The 25,526-nt window shown below is 35.4% G+C and overlaps 1 protein-coding gene and 1 non-coding gene across 3 annotated transcripts; one reads left to right on the plus strand and one right to left on the minus strand.

Annotated features, from left to right (window-relative positions):
* The first annotated feature begins 1,616 nt into the window (after nt 1-1,616).
* CFHR2 (complement factor H related 2) lies at nt 1,617-25,526 on the plus strand. Of its 2 annotated transcripts, none has more exons than XM_004476358.5 (5): nt 1,617-1,773; nt 5,518-5,712; nt 6,768-6,944; nt 22,244-22,426; nt 25,250-25,526. In XM_004476358.5, the coding sequence occupies exons 1-5, from the start codon at nt 1,716-1,718 to the stop codon at nt 25,447-25,449; spliced, it is 813 nt and encodes a 270-aa protein (XP_004476415.1). In that variant the 5' UTR covers nt 1,617-1,715; the 3' UTR covers nt 25,450-25,526. The 2 variants fall into 2 exon arrangements, with proteins under 2 accessions (XP_004476415.1, XP_071063733.1); XM_071207632.1 differs by having other exon boundaries at nt 1,624-1,773; nt 5,539-5,712.
* On the minus strand, nt 7,791-7,923 carry LOC111759970 (small nucleolar RNA SNORA36 family). Its single transcript, XR_002793793.1, has one exon. It is a non-coding gene; the product is annotated as a small nucleolar RNA SNORA36 family (small nucleolar RNA).

Below are 25,526 nucleotides of genomic sequence, written 5' to 3' on the forward strand. Positions count from 1 at the left end.
CCCTTATCACTGCCTTTTCAGGCCCCTTACTCCTCCTATTATTGCTGTTAACCTGCGGCCCACTCATAATCATTTAGTTCAATTTATGCGAGAGAGAGTGCAAACCATTAAGCTCTTAATCCTGAACACCCCATACCAAAGCTTACCTATGCAGAACACTGGAGAGTACTCAAATTCAAAGGTTTGAATCTCTCCCCAAAAGAGAAGTAGGGAATGTGTAGAAGTAGGAGACTGTGATCACCCCCACCCGAGAGGAAAATTTCACAGTCCCCTAACCACATCTATCTCGCTTCTGTAACAAGCTTGCTCGACTGTAAAACCTTATCTCAAGGTTTTACCAACCTGACTCAGACCCTTGTAAATAACAAAAACTCCTCAACCGCTTATCTCCGCTGATAGGATTGCCAGCGCTTGATTAACTGCAAACACCTGCTTCTGTACATGTTTGCTTGCTGAGCTATTGCCCCCTGCCCTGAACCTAAAGGCCTATATAAGCAAACTCCCCTCCCCCCGCGACTCGGGGCTGCTCTCTCCTCTGCGTAGGATGGGGCAGTTGCCACGCGGCTAATAAAGCTCTCAATTGGAACTTTATTCAGAGTCTGAGTCTGGTCAATATCTCTAGTCTATAACAGTACTAAAAACAAGGAATGCAAAACTAGCAAAGGAAGTTTAAAAATAGAATGTGTTGAAATTAATCAGTGAAATTAGAATTTCAAAAATTATTTGATGTTTGTACTCTTTTATTTAAGAGTATATTAGCAATGGGCTTATCAGAATTAGCTACATGTCTTTGAAGACTGATTTGTTCTCTCCTTTAAATGACTATTTCAGGTTTTCATCTCTTTCTTAATAGGTTTGTTGAAAACAGTTTTTATTATCTTACCAAATGGTATCCTAGAACCATGATAAACATTAATTGTGGAGTAAATTACATCAACAATGAAGATAAGAAATTAATAATACATCCACCAGTCAGCATATGGATACTTTTATCGATAATGTCTAAATCACAGCATTTAGTGTAGAGTAAGAAGTCTGTTTTGGTCATTAAGAAGACTGAATATACTTATTTGTTGAAAGGAAACCATTCCCTCTGTCAGAATAAACTATCTATGATGTAAAACGGGGATCCCAGGAGAAAATTCAAATATCTAAAATGTGCTGGAATCATTGCAGTAATGATTGCAATCTAAGGCAAATTAAAAAAAAAAATCAAGATTTGTTCTCCCAATCATGAAAACACAGAGAGTTGACTAAGACCCAAGCATTTGTTGGTTTTCAAATATAAGCACAAGTAATAGCGTGAGATGAAGTGACTTTAGAATGAAAAAGAAGATCGAAAAAACATGGACTCTGGGAATCATTCACATTGATCTAATAGTCCTCACCTCTGTTAAAGAAATATTGTTTATAAAAATTAATACTTCATAATAATTTCAGAGCCAGTTCAGGCTTGTAAGCACTGAGAATTTTGCAAATGTTTATCAAGTTATGAATTTAAAGAATTATGGTGAAACACTGACATGATAAGGGATTTCTTAATGATATTGCACAACTCTCTGAACTTTGATATTTGTTAAAAAAAATCACTAAACTAGTTTCATTATAGTGCACTGAAATTTAGTCACAGTCTCTTCCTAGTAAGGGAAGCAGAATTCAAAATAAAACAACACAACTGGAATATATTTATTTATATATGATTGTGACTTACTAATATGCTTCTCTTAATTAATGTCTTTCTAATCCTGTGGGTATCCTGTGTTGGGAGACAAGGTAAGTTTAAAAAAAATTTAAATACTCAGTTTTCCTCTCAAATGTGATTTTGTCATGTCTTTTTTATGCATCTAATTTTTTGGTAGAAACAATAAGTGGGAATATTTTAATTGTGACCTTTGTCTTTATTATCAGCAGCGGCATCCATGGGAAGTATTTTCTTGCAGTCACCTAAGGGAAAAATTAAATAATGTGTGTTTTCTCTATTTTCTGAGTCTCAAAATATGAAAAGCCACCAAGTTCTAATTATGAAGAAATATTAAAACATGAAAAATCAGAATATACTTAGGGTGACAGAGTGACATGACATTGCAATCCCATGTATGCTCATGAAATTTTGGCTGAAAAACACATCAGGAAGAGCTGGATTTTGTTTCCACAATGTTTGATGGAGTATTACTTTTCACATAATAAATAACTTCAAATTTTAAATATCATAAATCATTCTGAATTTAATACTTCAATTAGATTAGCAGAACATTAAAAATATATCTATTTTAATAAAAAGTATTTTTAGCTTTGCTATATAATGAGAATGAACTATTATTTTATTTTTCAGAGGACATCAACAAATGTTGAAAACCAGAGAGAATTGCACATCATTTCTATTGTTAAAAATGTAAATGAAAAACATTTAAAAATTTTACTTTCAGATTTTATGCTCACTCCAATTGTTTTCTATTTATTGCAATGAAACCTTTACTTACTAAATATTTGTATAAGTAGAATATGACTCACTGTGTTTTACTGTTTAATTTCCAGTAAGAATTTAATTTACCACTTTGCTTCACACCAAATTTTGTATATTATGTAAAGGTATTTGGGGAATTTAATATAAGAAAAAATATTAGAAGTAAACATTGTTTGCCACCATTTTAAAAGTTGCAAAATAATGTTTTTACAGATTTGAAGTTTATTAAGTTTTTTTGTTTCATCTTAGTACTGAGTTATAATCAGTAGAGAACAATTAACTGATGGAAAAAACAAAAACAAACAACGACTTTCTGTCCAGTATAAAATACTATGCAGTCTCAACTAAAAGTACTCTAATTCTTCAATTAGTTTGTACCAAGGAATTAATCCTTATTTCATGCCCATTTAAAAAGTGTGTGGATGTGTACATTGATTGACTTCTCTTTCTGTATGTAAATTATGTTAAACGCTCTAGATTTCTGTTAGTACTGGTATTTTTTAAAAAAGATTTCTACATAAGCAAACTGGTAGAGGAAGGGGTTTGAAATGTTAAAGTAATTTTGTGGAACTTTGAAAAATCCTTAGCCAAAAACCTATTTTCAAACTACAAACTAGGTTTCTGGAACATGTTTAAAGAAACACTTTCTAGAAGTGGTTCCTTGAGTTAAGTGATCTATAAATTGACACTGCATTTACACATACAAGCCTATTAAAAGAAGTGTCAAAAGGCAAAGAAGAAAAGAACAACTTTTTGTATATAAAAACATGCATATTTTGTCAAAAAGAGTATATTGTATCATATATTATGCTTCATTCTACAGCAACAAAAATAAAAAAGAAAGAGAAAGAGAAAGGAAGGAAGGAAAGAAGGAAGGAATGGAAGGTGGGAGGGAATTAGACAAGGAAAGAAGGAGGGAGGGAGAGAAAGAAAGAACACATGCACTACCTTACAACAACTCTATTCTTACGGAGAAAACTGTAAACATATAACAGTCAAAAAAAAGAAAAGAGAAACATGAGAAATATATCTCTGACAAGGTTTTAGTAGAATTCCTAGATAAGGTAATTTGTTTTCAACTCAACGTGAGTGGTTAATAAGGAATACAGCATAGAGAAGTTGACATCGTGGCTAGCTCTGTGTCTTGTGTAATCTATATAGGCACTCAAACTTTTGCTGAATGTTGTTGAATTACTTTTTGAAAGGTAAAATAGGGACAAGCAAATAGTGGGTAATATCATTCTGGGCACTAGAAACAAGAGGAGTAAGAATAAGAAGGCACAATGTGTAATAATTTATGAAGCACTTAATATTCCAACTTTGAAAGCAGGACATTTGAACAGAGTAATGAGAAATAAGACTGGAAACCCATCTTAGTATATGAGTGTCTCTTTGTCCTTGCCAAATTTTCTAAAGCACATTTTTAGATAGATAAATAAATTCATATTTTACAATGCTTCATATTACCTGAACTAATAGTTTCAGTTACTGTGCATTATCTCTGGTTAAATTAAGAGAATTTGACTATCTGACCAGTTCATCAGCAGAAACGTTCTTTGCAGTAGTTTTTAAAAGTGGGAAATAGTCTCCTTATGAGTCATAAGTACCATTTTGTGGAAATGGCTTGAGTAAGAAAACAAAGTGAAATATTATTTTCAAAAGCAGCGTAAAAAGTGTAACATATATTACATAGTATATTTAAATAGTGTATATTATTTATAGAACATACTGCATATTTGTTTGTATAAAATTATGTTCATCTATTTCTTTCACTGCATATTTATTTAAATAAATATTTGCATATTAATTTGCAAATTAAGTATTTTCATATTTATTTGTATATTTATTTGTTATAAATACTATTGTACATAGTATTCTGTTTCTTTCTTTTTTTTAAAGATTTATTTATTTATTTATTTATTTATTTATTGCTCTCCCCTCTCCCCCCCCCATTTTTCTGTTCTCTGTGTCTAATTGCTGCGTCTTCTTTGTCCGCTTCTGTTGTTGTCAGTGGCACAGGAATCTGTGTTTCTTTTTGTTGCGTCATCTTGTTGTGTCACTTCTCTGTGTGGGCGGCACCATTCCTGGGCAGGCTGCACTTTCTTTCACGCTGGGTGGCTCTCCTTACAGGGCGCACTCCTTGTACATGGGGCTCTCCCACGTGGGGGACACCCCTGCGTGGCATGGCACTCCTTGCGCACATCAGCACTGCACATGGGCCGGCTCCACACGGGTCAAGGAGGCCCGGGGTTTGAACCGCAGACCTCCCATGTGGTAGACGGATGCCCTAACCACTCAGCCAAGTCCACCACCAGTATTCTGTTTCTTTAGAGGCACTGACAATGCTAAATTAGTTTCACATTTTCCCACCACAATAAATGTGTATGTAATCAAATATAGGCACATATATACATATTTCTTATTCATTAGAATCTAGTTGTAAACATATCCTGGATTTTTTGTTTGGGGTGATTTTTGAATGGAGTGACTTTTAAAATTTATTTATTTTATGCTTCTTTGCTTATTCTAATTTTTTTCATTGAAAATATATTCATAATCCATAAAAATGATTGATGATATGAAAATAAAACCTAACCTACATAATATCTTGACTGGATTGAAGGGGGCAGACATGCCTGATATTTCACATGGAACAACTCATGATAAGCAAAAGAAGGAAGAGAGGAAGGGAGTAAATGGAGAATTAAAATCAGCACTCTCATCCCACCAACATATATCTTAAATCAGTGAGGTTTACTCAGTAAAGCTGCTCTTACCCTCTGTATTCATTTTTAAGTTGTTCTCTATTATCTTCTTGGAGATACTTGAAAAGAGTTTATACTTTATTTGATTCCAAAAATGTTAGTAGCGTTTCTTTGACAATGGCCTATTTAAATATCTTTGTATTTATGCTAAATGATATTTCTCGGTCTCTTAATCACTAATAGCAAAAGGGTAATGGGTTAATAAATGAAATGCATCAATATATCATTGAAATTGATGTTATTTATTCTTTTTGCATATTCTTATTTGTTTTGCTTTGTTTTGCCAAGAGATACTTTGTGAATTTCCAGAAATAAAGCATGGGCAACTATATGATGAAAGCAGATACAAATCAGTCTTTCCAGTTCCTTTGGGAAAATTTTTCTATTATTCCTGTGAATATAGTTTTATGTCTCCTTCACAAACCTTTTGGACTCGCATAACGTGCACAGAGGAAGGATGGTCACCAACACCAAATTGTCGCAGTGAGTAAATGCCTTGGTCATCATCTGAATGATTTATTCAGTGAATGGAGAGGCAGGAACCAGAGAGATCACAGGGTCTTGACACAGTCACAGGGGTGGGGACTCAGGAAGACAACCAAGATGAGGAATGTTTTCCCTTTTATTGAGGAACTTTTTATGAAAAGCAAATGACGAAGATGAAATTTGGGAAAACGTAAGCTGCTCTACAAACGGAAATGTTTGAATTTTGCATACAAATGGTCAGCAGCTTTGACAGTTCATATCTCCTTTCTAATATTTCTAATACTTCCTATAACATCATTTTATAAAACATCATTTTATTAAAAATGAATTCTATTTTGCAGTACACTATAAGTTTTCTAAAAGAGCAATTTTGGTTTATTCTTTTAACTGTGTTCATATTTTCTGCTAATTTCATCTTGTCCCTTAAATGTTTATCTATCGCAGGGCTCCTTGGTCCTGGCGGTATTGGCATCTTAGGCCAGATTCTTTGTCGTGGGGACACCATCCTGTGCATTGCAGGAAGTTTAACCTCTACCCAGTAGCCCCAACCAAGTTGTGACAGCCAACAACATCTCCAAACACTGCCAAATATCTTCTGGGTGACAAAATTGTTCCTGGATGAGGACCATTTGTCTATATTAATTCTTCAGCGAGTAGAGCAGGCCCAAAATGATGGCAGAATCCAGAAAGATAAAAACAGAGGGAAAAGAAAACAGGCCCTCAAAGGAAACAAAAATGCCCCATTTTCTTCTGTGAAGAGTAATTGATGAAAGTAAATCAGAAATCGAAACACTAACTAAAATATTGATAATTTTGAACTATCTGGAATAGCTTTTGAATGCAAAATGGCTTCATTTAAATAATGGCTAATAGCATTGGCTACTAGTTTGCTTTTTCTGGTATGCACATGGTAGCATAAACTAAAGTTTATTTTTAGAAATTTATTTTGTACTGCCTTCTGATTTAAAACTTGACATTCTCTTTGAATATTTCAAAATTTGAATTTAGTTTACCATTTTCAACACATTCAAATTTATCTTTTGCTTCTTTAGGACTGTGCTTTTTCCCTTGGGTGGAAAATGGTTATTCTGCATCTTCAGGACAAATGTATCTGGAAGGTGCCACGGTACAAATTTTCTGTGATTCAGGCTACAGCCTTCAAAATAATGAGAGCACCATTTCATGTACGGAAGGTGGCTGGTCCTCCCATCCCAAATGTAGCCCCAATGGTAAGTAAAAATATGTTTTATGATTTAAAAAAAAAAACAAAAACAAATCTACTGTGTATCTACTTGCTTTTCTTGCAGAAGTTCCCTTACTGAGTTATAGTTCTAAATGTACTGACTAAATATGAAAATCTCTGAATGATAGTTGCAGATTTAATTTGCCTACTTATATAGATGAAATGTAGGTGTTAATGGGAAATAATAGTGAAAAATGGTGATAAACTTTGAAGACAACATCTAATATTTAAGTAAAACATTACCTAATATTTAAGTAAAACATTACCTAATATTTAAGTAAAACCTACTAAATGTTATCTTGAAATTATGCAAATTCAATTGAAATTCTACAGAAATAAAATTGTTTTCTAAGAGAAAATAAAGAAAACTATTAAAATATCACATATTTAAGACATTTGTATTATATTCTTTATTGTTAATATTAATTTTAAATAAATAAGTTATTAATGAGCAGTTATTGCCATTTGCAACATTATAAAAGACATGTTTTTCTGAAAGTTAGGTTTTATGTATTGTTTAGAAGATGAAATAAAATTTTTAAAGGAAACCAAGTTAAGATTGATTATACTTTACATCTGAAATCTATTTGGAGTTTTCTTATAATTTTGTATAAAACAGTTGCTGGTTTCCTTCAAAGTAAAAATGAAAGTTTTCTCTTTTTAAATCTAAAAGAACTACATATAATCTATAAACAAAGGTGATCACAAGAAAAAAATATTCACTGGGAAATCAATAATGATATTCCTGTCACTAGGAATTAAGATATAATGTGAATGAATTATGTTTAAAAATTCAAATTTGTCATATTTTTTAATTAATTAATTTATTTCATTGTGCATGCCAGGACATAAATGAATAGAACAGTACTTTTCTATCCAAACACTTACCCTGTCCCATTTCAATTTCCCAAAGTTTAAGTAATAGAACAGGGAAGCCTCTGTGAACTGAACTCAACACTTTGGAATAATCTGTCATATTGAGAAAGTTAGAAAAAAATCTCAGTGACAAGAAAATATTTGTCAGCAGAAAAAAAAATTGCCAGACTAAAGTAGTCAAAGACAGTAAGAAAATATGAACTGATTTAAGATTTATTTTAATTTTGTTACAAAAATGGTCTACCTCTCTTGAATTATTATTTAACTTGTACGAAGTTTGAATGAATGTGTGTAGTGAGAAAACAAAGCTTAAAATTTTCAGCATTGACAAAACAGTTTGATTATATCATGTGACACTGTTTATGTTATATCTGAGCTAGAGAAAATCTAAGTTAGAGAAACCCCAAATCCAGAAGTGCTAACGGGTGTAGTCATAAAAGAACAAAAATGTGGGGGTAGGGGGAGGAAGAGTCTGTGCTCTCCGGTCAGAGGATAGGAAATAGGAAGGCCCTACTGCAGTGATTCCTTTTGATTACACCTGCTCTACTAATGCCATAAAAGAAGCAATTAAAATGATAGCAAACAGCCTGTACCACCATTATTTCTCTGGGCAATGCAACAAAAGAGACTTATTGGAAGGAGCCCTTTTGATTGGCCTAGCTGGCTGTAGTAAATGCCAACAAAGAAGGGATAGCCCTGTTCCTCCCCATAGGTTGCTGTTGCCAAAGAAACTGTGGGACGGAATCCTCTCAACTGTTTCCATCTGTATAGGCAAGCACCAGCAAATATGTATCCTCTTCCCTTGCCCATTGGTTCAGCTGCTGCATAAACTAGCAAGTGGAGCTCTGGGACTATCTGAGTCCTTCACTAAGAAAATGCTAACAAAAGCAACATCTCTCTCTGAATCTAACAGAAAGTCAGAATAGAAAGGAGCCTTTAAATATCTGTGAAGTACTGCCCTCATCCCTCAGGAGCCAATATGTGAAAATAACCAAAATTAACACAGCAGAAGCTTTGAGAACTGAATTATGGTATAGAATGCTACCAAGGGCTTGGAATGGTCTCTGTGTAGCTCACAGAAGGGCATATTGCAATAGCATAGAAAAGGATATGAAAGCAAGATTGACATTTGAAGGGCACAAAAGTGTGCCAGGATATGTTTTTTTAAATATGAATAGGCTGCCTGCCTACTAAAATAGAACATTTCAGTTAGAATTGGTCTCTGTAAACATAATACTTAAAGTGTCCATGATACAATCCAAAATTACCCCAAACACTAAGAACCAGGAAAAAAAAAAGAAGAAAAGACAATCAACTGGCACAGAGCACAAGAGGACAAAGATATTGGAATTATTTGATAAAGAATTTAAAAGAGATATAAAAATGCCAAAACAAGCAATCACAAAATTTTGTAAAGAATTGTAAAAATAGAAATTTGATGCAAAGATATCAAAGAAATAAAGAACCTACAGAAAGTTTAAAACTGACGAATACAGTAACCAAAATTTTAAAAAAAAATTTTCACCAGATGGGGTCATTAGAAGAATGGAGATAGCAGAAAACTGGTAGACAAACTTGCAGATACATCAATATAATTTATGCAATCTGAACAAGAGAGAGAAAAGTATTGAACTAAAAAAGCAGAGCTTCCCAAAACCTGAGCAATAACACAAGGTCCAAAATTTGTGTTATGAGCGATTCAGAAGGAAAAGAGGAAGAGTGTGGGGCTAAAATATATCCAGAGAAACAGTGGCTAAAAATTTCCTAAACCTGGAGAAAGACATTTAACATCAGCAAGAGAGGATTGTAGGAAGACAATGGAGTAGGGAGCTCCAAGATGTAATCCTTCTACCAGAAAAACTGTTAAACAGGCAAAAACTGAAAAAATTAGAAGCTCCAGAGGTCAGAAGAAAAACATACAGCATCCTGAGAAGAACAGGAGGAAACGGTTGATTAGTTACAGGGAGGGAGGGAAGGAAGGAAGGGAGGGAAGGAAGGAAGGGAGGAAAGAAGGAAGGGAGGGAGGAAAGAAGGAAGGGAGGGAGGAAGGGAGGAGAGAGAAAAGAAAACAAAACAAAAGAAAACAGAAAACAAAAGAAAAGAGAAAAAAAAAACAGTAAATTGCTCTGTATATGTGGTGGCTACCAGTGTGACACAACAGGCCACCATGGGGTCTAGCCCCTTGTTAACTTATTGGTGACTGGAAGAAACATAAAAATCCTCTTCCTCAAGACCAGAAGGAGCACAACCAGTCTCCTATCACAGATTTGATTTGCAACTAGAGGTAGCAGAGGGCCCAGCTCTGAGGGCAGTCAGTGTTTCAGCCCACCTGGAAAAGGACAGTGACCTCCATTGTTGCCAAATTCCCCAGACAGGATCAATGACTGGGGAGATTTAAGGATGCTATGCTTCATCAGGACTGCTAAAGACAGTTATTTGAAGGGCTGGATTTGTGAAGCAGGCCAAGTTAGCTCAGTTTTTGAGAATTACGTAAGAAGCTCTTTGCACCCTTCCTGATTCCCTCCTTAGGGTGCTGTGAAGCAGTTCTGAACCTATTCGTGGGTCCCTGGCCCTGTCTCAGCAGGGAAAGACTGATTTGGAAAAGTCCTCTCCAATATGCCCCTCTTTTCAGAATGTTCCCTCCATGAAAAAGAAGCCTGAGACAATGAGAAGAGTACAGGAAACGATAAAGGTGGAAGTTCTAGGGCATTCATCCAAGAGTGGGAGATCTATCTCTTGGAAAAGAGAAGGAACAACCAATCTTCTTTAAACAGCGGAACTCCAAATCAACTAACAAGTCAAAGTCAAGGACAATACAAGGGTCTAGAGACACAGGGGAAAACTCTGCATATTGCATTCACCTTGGGCAGACCTTTTGAAGCTGATTACAAAATCAAGAAACAGACACTTCAGGTAATAAATCCCAGTGCTAATATTCTACTACAATGTGAAACAAAAGAGTACAAGATGGACAAAGAAACAGGAAATAGTGAACCATACACAGGAAGAAGATTAAAATCCAGAAAACACCAATGAGGCTAATCAAAATGTAGACATACTGAACAAAGCCTTTAAAATGATCTTAAAAATGCTCAGAGATGAAGAAAAAAATAGAAAGAGCTAAAGAATATCAGGGGAGCAATGAATGAACATTCCAATATATGGATTATGGGAGTCCCAGCAGGAGAAGAGAGAAAGGGACAGAAAGAATATTAAAAAAAAATGACAGAGTTCTCTTCAAACATAGCAAAAGACATGAATACACATATACAAGAAGCCCAGGGAATACAAACAGGACTAACATGAAGAAAAATATAGTCCATCATATAATGATCACACTATTAGTGTTATAGACCAGCAATATCGACCTGTCTCAGACTCTGAATAAAGTTCCAATTGAGGGCTTTATTAGCCACGCGGCGACTGCCTCATCCTATGCAGAGGAGAGAGCAGCCCTGAGTTGCAGGGGGAGTTTGCTTATTTAGGCTTTAGGTTCAGGGCAGGGGGCAATAGCTCAGCAAGCAAGCACTACAGAAGCAGGTGTTTGCGGTCAGTCAAGCGCTGGGAATTCTATCAGGGGAGACAAGCCTTTGGGGAGTTCTTGTTATTTACAAGGGTCTGGGTCAGGCTGGTCTTTTGGCAGGGACTGATGAGACTTTCTAGAGGAGGAGGCCTTGAGATAAGGTTTTACAGTCGAGCAAGCTTGTTACAGAAGCGAGATATATGCGGTTAGGGGGCTGTGGAGTTTTCCTCTTGGGTGGGGGTGGTCACAGGCTCCTACTTCTCCACATTAGATGCAAAGATGAGTAGAGTGCTATGAACCTGCATGAGAAAAGCAGCATCTAATGTACGAGGGAGTCCCAATTAGCTTGAGTGCCAATTACTCTTCATAAACCATGGAGGCAAGAAGAGAGTAGTCTGAAATACTTAAAGTGCTGAAAGAAAACAGTAACCAACCAATAATGTTATTTCCAATGAGGTTTTCTTCAAAAATAAGGAGGTATTAAGACATTCCTAGAAAAGTAAAACATAAGGAAGTTCATCACCACTAGACCTGCCTACAAACAATACTAAAGGAAGTTCTTCAGACTGAATGGAATAGACACTAGAGAATGGTTCAAAATGGCATAAAGAAATAAAATGCAGTAAAGGTAAGCATTTGGGTAATTATGAATGCAGTACTATTGTATTGTGTTTTTTGGTATGTTAGCCCACTTCTTACTTCCTACAGATGCTAAAATGCAAATCCATAAGAAGTAATGATAAGTCTATGGTTTTGGACATACAATGCACAAAGATATAAGTGGTCACAAGCACCAAAAAAAGAAAAAAAGTGAGAAAATGGAGGGATATAGGAAAAGTATATGTATATGCTATTGTAATTTAGGTGTTATCAAACCAAATATGAAACCACATAAGAAAGCCAATTACATAATTTACCAAATTAACACAATAAAGATAACACATGATCATCTCAATTGATACAGAAAAGACATTTGATAAGAAGTATCCCTTCTTGATAAAAACACTTCAAGCATCAAGAATAGAAGGAAATAGAAGGAAATTTCTTCAACCTAGTAAAGGGCATATATTGAAGTATGTAGACTTCAGAGCAAAAGAAATCATCAGAGATAAAGAAAGACTCTACACAATAATAGTCAACTCACCCAAAAGCTTAACTGTGTATGCACCGATCAACAGAACTTCAAAATGCATGAAGTAAAAGAGGATAAAACTGAAAATATAAATAGTCTACTCATTGTCTTCTCACTGTATCCACTCATTGCCTGCTTGTTGTGTCCACTCATTGTCTGCTCACCTTCTTTAGGAACCAAACTCGGGACCTCCCATGTGGAAGGCAGGCACTCAACTGCTTGAGCCACATCTGCTCCCTAGCAATATTTTGTGTATTTTGGATAAGCTGATTCTAAAATGTGTATGGAAAGGGATTGGAACTAATATTCAACTTTGATAAAGAATAAAGTCACAAGAATTATATCTTCAATTTTAAGACTTTATTATGTAGCAACAGTAGTAAGACAATGCAGTATTGATGGAGAGATAGACATAAATCAATAGGACATATAGGGAGTCCAGAAATAGTACTATGCGAATATGCACAATTGAATTATGATAAAGGTGCAAACACGATTGAATGGAAGGATTGTCTTTTCCACAAACGGAGTTGGGGCAATTGTACATCCTTAGTCAAAAACTTAATTTCAACCTAAGCCTCACACCTTATACAAAAACTAACTACAAATTGATTCTACATCTAAATGTGAAATAAAGATTACAAATGACTAGAAGAAAACAGGAGAAAATCTTCATGAGCTTGGGTTAGGTAAAGTTCTTAGACATGACACCAAAAGAATGATCTAAAAGAAAGAATTGATAAATAAGATTTCATCAAAATTTTAAAAAAATTTCCCTGTAAGAGACACTTATAAGGATGAAAGATAAGCTATAGATTGGAAAAACATTTTCAAATAATATGTCTGACAAAGGACTTGTATACAGAATGTATAAGAAACACCTTAAATGTGAATAAAGCAATACAATTAATAAATGGGCCAAAGACTTCAACAGACCTTCTACCAAAAAAACTATATAGATGGAACTTCATTATCCATTAGATAAACACATAATATAACATAATGAGATACCCTAACCTATTAGAATGACTGACATAAAAAAAACAATCACTGTTAATAGCAGTCACTAGTGAGAACACAAAGCAATTGAACCTCTCACACATTGCAAATGGGAAAGCAAAATGGTTAGACACTGTTGAAAATGGTTAGTTTCCATAATGTTAAACATTTATTTTACATGCAATGCAGCTATATCATTCCTGGTTATTTACCTAGAGCAGGTGTTGGCAAACCACAGCCCATTTACAAAACAGCCTGTTTTGTGAATGAAATTTTATTGAAACAGAACCACATGCCTTTATTTACATATTGTCCATGAGTGCTTTTGTGATACAACAGCAAAATTGAGCAGTTGTGAAAGACCATATGGTTCACAATCCTAAAATACTTATCATCTCACTCTTTAAGAAAAAGTTTGCCAATGTCTGCCCTAGAAAAATAAAAATATATGTGCATACAAAAATCTGTACATGAATGTTCATATTAGCTTTATGTGTAATAGCCCCAAAATGGAGACGCTATTGTCCTTAGATGGATGAAAGGATAAATTGTGATACCTCTATTCAAGGGAACACTATTCAGCAATAAAAAGTAATGAACTATTGATATATACAGCAATTTGCCTAGATATCAAGGGAGTTACATGAAATGAAAAATTCAATCTCACTGTGTGATCCTATGTATTTAAATTTCTCAAAATGATAAAAATTACAGTGAATGGAAAACAGAGCAGTAGTGGCTAGGGATGAAAGATAAGGGGATGCAGTGACTATAAAAGGATAGCACAAGGGAGACTGCTGGAGTGATGGAACATTTCTGTATCCCAACTGAATGTAGCTGGGTTCACATGGATCTATATATGTGATAAAACTAATGAAAGTATGTGTACACATGCACACACACACAAACAGACAAGAAGCATGTGCATGGAGAAAAAGGTAAAATCTGAAGGAGGTGAGTATTATAGTTAGGAGTATTGTAAAAATGTCAGTTTCTCGGTCTTGGTTATTGTACTATTACTACAAAAGATGTTATCATTGGGAAAATTGGGTAAAAAGTACCTGGGAATTCTCTGTACTATTTTCGCAACTTTTCTGTGAGACCAAGATCATTTCAAAACAAAAAGTTAAAAGTTCATGTGAAGAACCAGCAAGATGGTGGCAGAGTAAGGAGCTCCTAGATTCAGCTTCTGCTACAGGGCAGTTAACAAATACCCAGAGCTCTCTGGAGCTAGCTGAAGCACCTGTTTGGGGCTCCAGAAGACCAGAAGAGAATCTTGCAACATCCTTGAAAGAATGGAAGGAAGAGACTGCCCTTCTGCCGAGAAGACTCATAAGTAGAGCGCTCCATGCCATGGAGGCAGTGCCCATCCTCCAGCAGAGGCACTGGCCACCTTGGGAGCTGTTCTGCAGCTGGAACCAAAAGCTCCACTTCCCGAAAATGTGGGAGGAAGAGACAGCTGGGCACCAATTTCAGCTACGATGAGAAATTTCAGTTGGCTACAGTATGATCCTGAGAACAGCCAAGGTTTGAGCCCATCCAAGCCAGAAAGAGACTGGGAGCCACCATCTTAACTCCACGCTGACAGGAGGGGAATCGGGGGGGACTGAAAATCCCAGAGCTGGTGGAGACTGGTTTCTTCCCATACTGCAGCTCTAGGCTAGGCCCCAGTGCCACCTCCAGCAGGGAGGAAGCTGCGAGAACCTGTGCCAGGCTCTTTGGGAAATTACCAGCCAAGCTGCAGAGACCAAGGATCATCCTACTCTGGCGGTACAAGCCACCCCAGGAGCTGCTTTGTGACGGGATTTGGAAGTTCCATTTCCCAGAAACAGGGGAGGAGGAGATGGCTGACTGCCAATTTCAGCTACTGATTGGGAGACTTGGCTGGCTAAGTGATGACACTGGGAACAGCTGGGATGAGAACCAGCCCAAGTCAGGAAAGGGCCAATAGCCACCATTCTGACTCTGCCGCCAGCCTGAGGGGAAGCCGGGCTGACAGTTTCTTTCAGACAGATCAACCTGCAGCCCCCCTAAGCTTCAGCCCTGCCTCTGGCAGGGAGCAGGCTGAGGAGCCCTGCACCAGCCTATGCAGGTAACTTCAGGGAACTTTGGCTGGCATAGACTGAAAATCAGTAGTCTACCAGGGCAACTGCGGTCATCTTAGGACCAGGACTTCATAGATTGCTGCCCATACCTGCAGCTCCATCCCTGCCCCAGGTAGGGGAGAAAGGGATGTGAAGCTTCATCAGTCTCTCTGGGCAAATACAGTCTAGGCCTGCACTTGTATTATTCCACATAGCTGTGACTCTGTCCCTACCGCTGGCAAAGGAGAAGGTTGGAAAAGCTTCATTGGTCCCTGGTGCAATGAGAGCAGCTTCAGCCTCCACAGTTTACAACACCAACTACATGCTTGGCTCCTACTGCATAACCAGCAAGGGAGAAATGAGAGGAAGCCCTAAACTAGAGAGAAACACTGCACCCAGAAAAAAATACTCTAGTTAGCCAGATGCTAAGACACCACCCAAAAATTATAATCCACACCAAGAAACAGAAAGATATGGCCCAGTTAAAGGAACAAGATAAGCCTCCAGATGACATAAAGGAGTGGAGACAACTAATTACAGATGTTCAAACAAATCTCCTTATAAATTCAATGAGATGGCTAAAGAGATTAAGGATATTAAGAAGACATTGGATGAGCACAAAGAATTTGAAAGCATAGAAAAATAGCAGATTTTATGGGAATGAAAGGTGCAATCAATGAAATTTTAAAAACATTGGAATCATATAACAGCAGATTTGAGGAGGCAGAAGAAAGGATTGGTGAGCTTGAAGAAATGGCCTCTTAAAGTGAACATATGAAAGAAGAGATGAAGAAAAGAATGGAAAAAATTGAACAAGATCTCAGGGAACTAAATGACAGCAAAAGGCGTGCAAACATGTGTGTCATGGGTGTCCCAGAAGAAGAGAAGGGAAAGGGGAAGAAGGACTATTTAAAGAAATAATGGTAGAAAATTTCCCAACCCTATTGAAGGACATGGATATCCCTGTCCAAGAAGCAATGTACTCCCATCTGAAAAAATCCAAATAGACCAACTCCAAGACACATACTCATCAGAATGTCAAAAGTCAAAGACGAAGAGAGAATTCCGAGAGCAGCAAGAGAAAAGCAATACATAATATATAAGGGATATCCAATAAGATTAAGTGCTGACTTCTCACCAGAAACCACAGAAGCAAGAAGATAGTGGTCTGATATTTAAGATACTACAAGAGAAAAACTTCCAGCCAGGAATCTTATATCCAGCAAGACTGTCTTTCAAAAATGAAAGTGAAATTAGAATATTCATAGATAAACAGAAACTGAGAGAATTTCTAAGCAAGAGACCAGATTTTCAGGAAATACTAAAGGCTGTGCTAGAGCCTGAAAAGAAAAGACAGAAGAGAGGGGCCTGGACGAGCATCTAGAAATGAAGATTATATCAATAAAAGTAACTAAAAGTGTCAAAAGAGTGGCAAAAATAAAATATGACAGATAAAACTCAAATAGTCAGGAATAAACTTAACCAATGATATAAAGCACTTGTATTCAGAAAACTGCAACTCAATGTTAAAAAAATCGAAAAAGACCAAAATGAGTGGAAAAACATTTCATGCTCATGGATTGGAAGATTAAATATCATTAAGATGTCAATTCTATTCAAATTGATATACAGATTTAATGCAATACTGATAAAAATTCTACCAGCAGTAAGAAAAAAATTGAAAACACAATCATTAAATTTATTTGGAAGGGTAAGGAGTCCTGAATAGCCAGAAACATCATAAAAAGGAAAAGTGAACACTCATCTCCAGACTTTAAATCATAATACCTACCGATAGTAGTAAAAATAACATGGTACTGGCCTAAAGACAGACACAATAGACCAATGGAACCAAATTTATGCTCAGAAACAGACCCTCACGGGTATGGTCAAGTGATTTTTGACGAGCCTGTCGAACTCACACAGCTCAGGCAGAACAATCCATTCAACAAATGGTGCTCAAGGAATTGGATATCCATAGCTGAAAGAAGGAAAGAGGACCCCTATCTCACATCTTATCCAAAAATTAACTCAAAATGGATTTAAAAACTAAAAATAAAAACAAGAACCATAAAACTTCTAGAAGAAATTGTTGGAAAATATCTTCAGGACCTGGTGGTAGATGGTGGATTCTTAAATGAGATAAGAGAAGGACTAAATGGACTACTGATGTTTAGTGTATGTAGAGGTTTTAATTAGCTTTACTGTAAAAGTGTGGAAATATATAGAGTGGATGGTAACACACAGTGAGTAACAGCTAGTTTATAAGTGGGGATACGACTGAAAATGGTAGTCTAGTTATGTAAATGCCAATTGACAGAATGCTTGAGAATAATCGTGGAACTGGATAGCAGAGTAAACCAAGAGGTGGGTGAGAATTGTGGTTGCTGGTACAGATGCAAGAGTGTCCTTTGTTAGCTAGAACAAATGTATATCACTACTGCAGGGTGTTGGGTATGTGGAGAAGCATGGGAAAAGTACAGTTGGAGTGACCTATGGACTGTGGTTAGTAGTAATAGTATAATATTCTTGCATCTATACAAAAGATGTACTGTGTTGATACTGAGGCAGTATGGAAAATGTGAGCCAAATGTACGCTATGGACATGGCAATAATCAGATGATATTATTTTATCTGTAGCAAATGACACACCACGTGTGGTGTGTTGATGGAGTGGTGTTGTTTGGGAGCTCTGCACATGTGCATGATTGTTTTATAAGTTTACAACTTCTGTCATAAAAATATATATTTAAAAAATAATAATATGTGGGTTGGGGGAAAAACACACCAAATGTAAGATAAGAACTATGATTAGTAGTAAGATTTTGACAGTGTTCTTTCATAGTTTGTAACAAACATCTCATGACAATGCAAGGTGTTGGCGGAGGGTTGATGTATGGGACCCCTGTATGATGTTATGCATGTTTGCTGTGTAAGTTCACAACTTTTACTATACACTTAATTGTTTATGTGTGATCATATATAAACGATATAAAGATAATAATAATCAGATTGGTTAGGGGAAAAATACTTTGTTTAGTAGTAATATTTTGACAATGCTCTTTAAACATTAGTTTAAAAGGTTTAAAAACAATGCAACTTATTGGTGGTAGGGTGAGATGTTATATATGTTTGTTTTGTAAGTTCACAACTATTTATATTTATTGTTTATGTATGTTTATGTACAAGTGATATATTTCAATAAACTAAAAAAAAAGTTCATGTGAGCTAGGACATCTACTCTTTACAATACTCTTGGGGATGAAGATATTCAGTATTCAGTGTATTATAAACAATTCCAGTAAGTATCCTTTGAGACACTTAAATCCATCCCAAAATTTGCCAGTAGTACCTACTGAAAGCAGTTTCCTATATATTTTCTAATGCCACAATTTGTCTTTTAACACTTCCTTATTTTCTGGCACAACAAATAATTTAAAACTTACCTTTACTTTCTTTGCCCTGACCTGAAATCCTCCACTCTTCAAAGGTCTCTGGTTCTTAATTATCTATACAAAACATATTGGCCTAACATAGCAACAATTTCTATGTTCAGGGATGCTGTCAGTGAGGAATTCAGACAGGGCACAGCATTGTTGGCTTATAACTGTTCACAATATCTGGGTCTCAACTATAAAAGATTTGAATGGGTAGGGGGACTCAAAAAGCTGGGATTTGGAATTATCTGGAGACTTCTGCACACATCGTCTGATGAAAGCCTGGTCTTTCCTGAGGCTGTAAAATAGAGCACCTACATATGGCTTCTCTATATGGATTGAGAATCTCGAACAGTGGAAGCCAGCTTTCAAGAAAGGGTGTTCAGAACAAGAACATTCCAAGATTTCAAGACAAAATTCTAAAATCATGCAGTGTCATTTCTTCTATATTGTATTGGTCACTGGAAAAATACTAAGATCAGCATAGATATCTAAAAGGAGAGGAATTAGAGTCTAACTCTTGATAGGATAGTGGCAAGTTTAAATTGCAGAGATCACGTAGTATGGAAGAGAATGTAGTGACCATCTTTGGAAAATAAAATCTGTCACGATCAAACTTCATTTATTTAGGCAAAGGACTTTGTTATCCTCCTCTTTTATTTATAAGATACAGTTGTCTTCTTTATTGATCTGTTAATGAAATATTCCACAAACAGGGTATTATTTCCTGAAATAGCAGAAAAGGAACCAGAAAAAGGAAAAGGAAACCTGAGCTTCAAAATTCAAACAAGTGTTCAGCAGAAAACTGAATAATCATTTTTGAGTGATGGATTTAAAAAAAAAAGCCAAAGTCAATAAAGTATTCAGACCAAGTAAAATCTGACATTAGTGGATTAATGAAAAAGGTACTCCCATTTTTGAAAGATCTGAGAAATAAGGAGGAGCCAACAAAAGAGTCTTAGATGATGAAACTTATGAGATAGGAGGCATAGCAGGAAAACACAGTGTCCCAAAACCACATCAAGGAAGTGTATCAAAATTAAAGGACTGATCACCCAGTTTCAATTTACTGAACATTTGATTTTGACCAATGAATTTGACTAGATGGAAGGCACTGATTTTAATGTAGTAGTGGGATAAAGTGAGCAGGGATGGCAGAGAATCCTTTGCAGTAATCTTTTTTTATAGAGAGAAGGAAAACGGGATGACTGGAGAAAGAGTTGCGTTCTATGGAGACTTTTTGACTTTTTTTAAAAATTCTTTTGAGATGGGATATTTTCACTATGTTTGAGTACTGATCTAGAAAAATGAAGAAATTAGTGATACAGTTGTGAAAGGATAACTGAAAGAGAAGCTTGCTTGCATAGAAATGGGAGTAAAATCTTGTAGAGAAGTGAAGGGGTCTTAATTAGATAGAAGCTAGTATCTTCATCCAATGTAATAGAGAACACAGGCATAGAACGCATTTGATTGTTAGATTTGTTAATGATAACATGATGTAGTTTTATTATGATTCCTTCTACATGTTAATAAAGTTATTTAATATAACAGAGTTACAGTTGGTGGTTAAGTAGAGAGATAATTAAAGTAGGGAAGGAAAAAGACCCAGACTGAGCAGTGCTGACGTCCTTTTTGGGTTTATACTAATTAACTTAAGGTGAGACAAGTCTGGACAGTTGCATCTGTTTTTCTTGTACTCAAAGTCTGCTTCTCCAATACAGGGAAAGAGTAGGCAGAGAATTTATATGAAGAGGACTGATGTTTCTAAGACTTGGGTTACAGATGGAAAGAAAGGCATAGGAACTGAGTGTGCATGCAAGGGAATGATTACAGTGATGAACCATGGAATCTAATCTGGATACAGAAGGAAGAGAAGAAATGAATGGGGGAAAGAATAGTGCAAAAGTGTCAGGTTCACTTGATTGTTGGGACCGATTTAGAAGTGCAAGTGAACTGAAAAAAACAGTAGAAAATGATGTCTCTGTAATGATTAAAATTAAGATAGCATACGTAGATCTAGATAGAATAGGATCAGTAGTGGCTGAGGATGGCTGCAAGTGGGGAAGAGAAGAAACCATATGTAAGTGAAAACACTATTGACTCCTGCTTCACTGTTTATTAAAAGATATCCCTTTTTCTAGTCTCTGCTCTAAAATATTCCACAAACAGTGTTATTACTTGCAACTTGATCATGTCGCTCTTCTGCTTAAATCCTCTCACTGGTTTTAATATTTCCTTAGCATTAATCACATAACCCCTCATGTTATTGACTGCTTCAAACTCATCTGTAGCTTTCACTTTTGTCTCTTGGCTCCACATATAATGGTCTACTTTTAATTCTTAAATATACTACAATCTCTTCTATCTCATGATTTTGCACAATATGTGCCTTCAGCCTGGAAGGATCTGAAATATTGAAAGAAAAAAATGTACTCATCCCTTAGGTCTTAATTTATACAACACTCCTCAATCAAAGTTCCTTTTTTCTCTAAGAGTGGTATTGGTTCCTCTTTTATGTAGGTCCACAGTTTTATCTCAAATTATACGAAGAATGCTAAGTCTATACACTGGATTACAACTCTCCATTAAGAAGGATCAGGTACAGATAACATTTACTGATGAGAAAAAAGTGTCCATAATATATGTTAAATTTTAAAAACATGTAGTGCACAAGGAACATTATCCAATTTTTATGCAATAGAAGTGTACAAGTTTGCAGAAATAGATAGATTTCATGTATTTCAAAGAATGATAGCATGGAGCAGACCATGGACATTTTAACTAGGAGAATTTTTGTATTCCTTTGCAACGGAAAAAACATAACAAGAATATGTTATAAAGATTTTGTTATAAAATAACAATCAAAAAAAATATCTAAAGACCAATAGATACTACAATGTGTTATTAAGGAGAGTTTGATGCTTTCTTGCTAATTTCATTCTTAGCAACACTTTTTTCTGGCATTATTCATACAATATTACTATTTCTATCTACACCCTGCAAGCCTCTGAGATTTTTCACCAAATGTGTTTGTGAGTTTTATCTTAGGGTAAAAGGAGTAATTATAAAATATGTAGCTCTCAGACTATTTAAGTGAAATTCTTTAGCGAATAAGTCTCTCAGACACCATTTAAGAGCTGTGAAGATAATGTATGGTGCTTTCTTTGTATTTATTGCCTCTAGTTTACCTATGTATTGATTTTCTCTCGCAATAAATCAAGTGCCATTTTTCAGGATCTACGGAAAATTGTGGACACCCTCCAATTATTAGCAATGGGGATATTATTTCTTTCTTGTTGAAAGAATATCCACAAGGATCAACAGTTGAGTACCGTTGCCAGAATTTCTATGAACTCTGGGGCTCCAAATATGTGACATGTGGAAATGGACAGTGGTCAAAACCACCAAGATGCTTAGGTAAGTTCTTAATTTCTAATCATTAACCTCTCCATAAAGACTTTCCAAAGAAAGAGTTTGGTATAAGTTAGTTAAGGGAAAGTATTCTGGACCAATATAAAAGTTTCCACTTTTTAATAAAACCTGAAAAAGCATATCTGTTAGAATACTAAGCTGTTTCTCTTGGTAAATATTTTCTCTGATAGTATCTCTTATCTGCATTTTGCCACAAGCACATGCAGGAATGGGAGACAAGATGTAAACCCAGCCAGTTTTCAAAACAATGATATCACTTCTTTCCCTCACTCTAGTATCCCAATAAATATTTTCAGGAATATCCTTCCAAAACCTCAGTCCTCAAATTTTGTGGCATTTGATGGAAATCTTTTTTAAAAATCTACCCCTTATTAAACTTTAGGAAATAACAGGATTTTTACTTAGTTGAAAGTATAAACTTAAAGAGACAAAGTCAAGGAATAGAGTTCACTATAGAAAGAGCAAAAATTACCAAAAAAAAAAAAAAAGAATGTTTGCTATCAACAGCTAGCCAGACTTCTTGGTATCTCATGCTTAAGCCCTCTCTGAACAGGATAAAGCCAGTTGTTCCTCACAGCCATATGACTCCTTTCCTATCTAAATTATGCTGGTTTCACTTAAGCGTTATGAAATGTTGCTGATAGAAATTTTTACCCCAAGAGAGTCTCAAGTCTTAATAACTGTCACTCATATCTGTCTTCACATCTTAGGTTATAATAACATCAGTCTGTAGATTAACTTCAGATGGTAGCATTGCAGATAGAGACATGTTTGGATTTCTAAGTCCAAATAGGCAGAAATATCATCAAAATAAATTTGATTGGGCTAAAAGTGGGTAGATTCTAGAGAAGAGTCTAAATTTCAAGTTTGTATGACTATGTATATAGAAATGCCCTTGATTAATGTATGTAACTCAGCAAAATAATTGTTGAGCCATCCAAGAATGAAAAATAGGAAGGAATTTCCAAAACCTGCAGTCATAAAATAAGTTTTTCTGGGGAGTGGGTGTAGGTGGGATGAGACTTAAATTATATCCAAAAGAAAATTTAACCTGTGAGGAAACATAGAGCATTCAGAAAGTACATGCTAGCTAGGAATCAACTCTGAAAAATATTCCTTATAGCTATGGCATATTCAAGGAGTAAAGAGTGGAAACTTTTCCCTGGAACAGTAGATCCAAGTAAGAATATTTTGGAAAATAAATTTGGATAAGTAGATGGAGGGCAATTCGTGGACATTACTGGATGTTAAACAGTCCCAAAATGCAATGTAGAGCTCCTAAAATATTTTGATACTGATTATGATATATTGAGTAATAGCATGCAAAATGTATTAGAATTAGAAGTTTATGATATTGGAACATTGTTCAAGACTTTATAAGACAATGGGGCCTAAATTGTGGCTCAAGAAAATTTAGCTCAAGTGAAAAAAAAGAAGAGTCAAAGATACCTTGAAGTATCCCTTTGTACATTAAGAGAGAAAAAGTAATAAGGCCCTTAACATGTAAGATATCTAAAACCATTAGAAAAACATGCAAAGAGTTACATTATCAGAAAAGAAACAGATATTGTCAATAAACATTTGACCTTTAAATACTTTCACTAAAGAAAGGGTCACTTTTCAACTATTAGACTGGCAAAGAAGAAAAAGTTTTTTTAATATTGAGGAAATAGGCAAGGATACACTTGGTTAATTGATAAATGGGGTAATAACTTGGTAATTTGGGGATCCTTACATAAATGTAAAAAGCATATATCCTCTTTAAAATTCTAGTCTGGAAAATTAACTTACAAATATATTCTCATATGTAAATGAAATTTAATAAAAAGATAGTCCCTGCTATATTAAAGCAATGGGAAACTAAGTGTCTACTGCTACTTCTGATAAAGGTAATAATATTACCTTGATTCCAAGTTGAGTATATTGGGCACAGAGAAATTAATTTATTCAAGGTCACATAGCTAGTACATGGTCAAGTAGGATTCAAACCCAGTCCGTGTGCTTAACACTAATTTATGTTATCTCTCAGTACTTGTACAAAGGCCAAGGAGAATGAAAGTGATCCTCAAAACGTGATCACACATCAGGGGCCAAGACAGTGCCTGGATTTCCTGAGTTATAGAGGTGCTCCTTAGAGTCTTTGAAAAATATACCACATATAAATTATCTATATATTATATATTTTTGTGTAATAGATATGTGTCTTCCGGGCAGAGGATAACCTAGACAGAGCTGAACTTTAATAAAATATTGGTTGATAAAAAGTTTAGGACTCTTTACAGTACACTTTCAGGAGTATGGTTCTAAAAGCATGATATAGAAATATTGTATTTTAACTACAATAAAATATTAACCAACTTAGCATGTACGTTGTTGACAAGGAGTTTGAAATTAGATCCTGAATGAAACAAAAATCATGAATATCCATTACCCCAAAATGACAACAATAATCCTATTTGATAAATAGGACAAATAGCACAGGCTCTGTGCTCAGGCTCAGGCCCGTAATCATCTCCTAGACTGGTAAAATTTTTCATCTTGGGAAAGTTTCTCTTACCTTCTCTTTGTCTCACTTTCATCATTTGTAACCTCAAGATAATTACACCAGCTTTGAAGGAGGAGTTTTGAGATTTAAATGAGAAAAAAAAATTGTCTAAGGACAAGCCCTGGAACTTCTCATTAAATATTAGTTATTGCTATATTTTACTTAATCTTAAAATGTTCACTAGAATGCAATTTTAGGAGTCTATGCAAAGTAGCATTTCAGTGATTAATGAATTGATTTCATGTTTATTTTTCTGATTTCAGATGCATGTGTAGTAAATGAAGAAAACATGAACAAAAATAACATAAGGTTAAAATGGGCAGCTGAAAAAAAAAAACTTTATGTGAAAACAAGAGATGTTGTTGAATTTGAATGTAAATTTGGATATAGGGAAAAAACACCAAGACAGTTATTTCGAGCAACTTGTTGGGAAGGGAAACTGGAATATCCCAGATGTGAATAAAATAAGCATGTTCACCCTGAATGTGTATTTAAAATATGTACAAAATCTGTACAAAAATAAAAAAATAAGTATGTACA

This window comes from Dasypus novemcinctus, chromosome 13, assembly GCF_030445035.2.
Source record: "Dasypus novemcinctus isolate mDasNov1 chromosome 13, mDasNov1.1.hap2, whole genome shotgun sequence".
Lineage (NCBI taxonomy): Eukaryota > Metazoa > Chordata > Mammalia > Cingulata > Dasypodidae > Dasypus > Dasypus novemcinctus.

Bases quoted from the DNA above. Each gene is read 5' to 3' on its own strand.
- CFHR2 (XM_004476358.5), top strand. From the start codon at position 1,716: ATGCTTCTCTTAATTAATGTCTTTCTAATCCTGTGGGTATCCTGTGTT. The intron at 1,774-5,517 runs GTAAGTTTAAAA...TGTTTTGCCAAG, and splicing joins ATCCTGTGTTGGGAGACAAG to AGATACTTTGTGAATTTCCA. The intron at 22,427-25,249 runs GTAAGTTCTTAA...TTCTGATTTCAG, and splicing joins AAAACCACCAAGATGCTTAG to ATGCATGTGTAGTAAATGAA.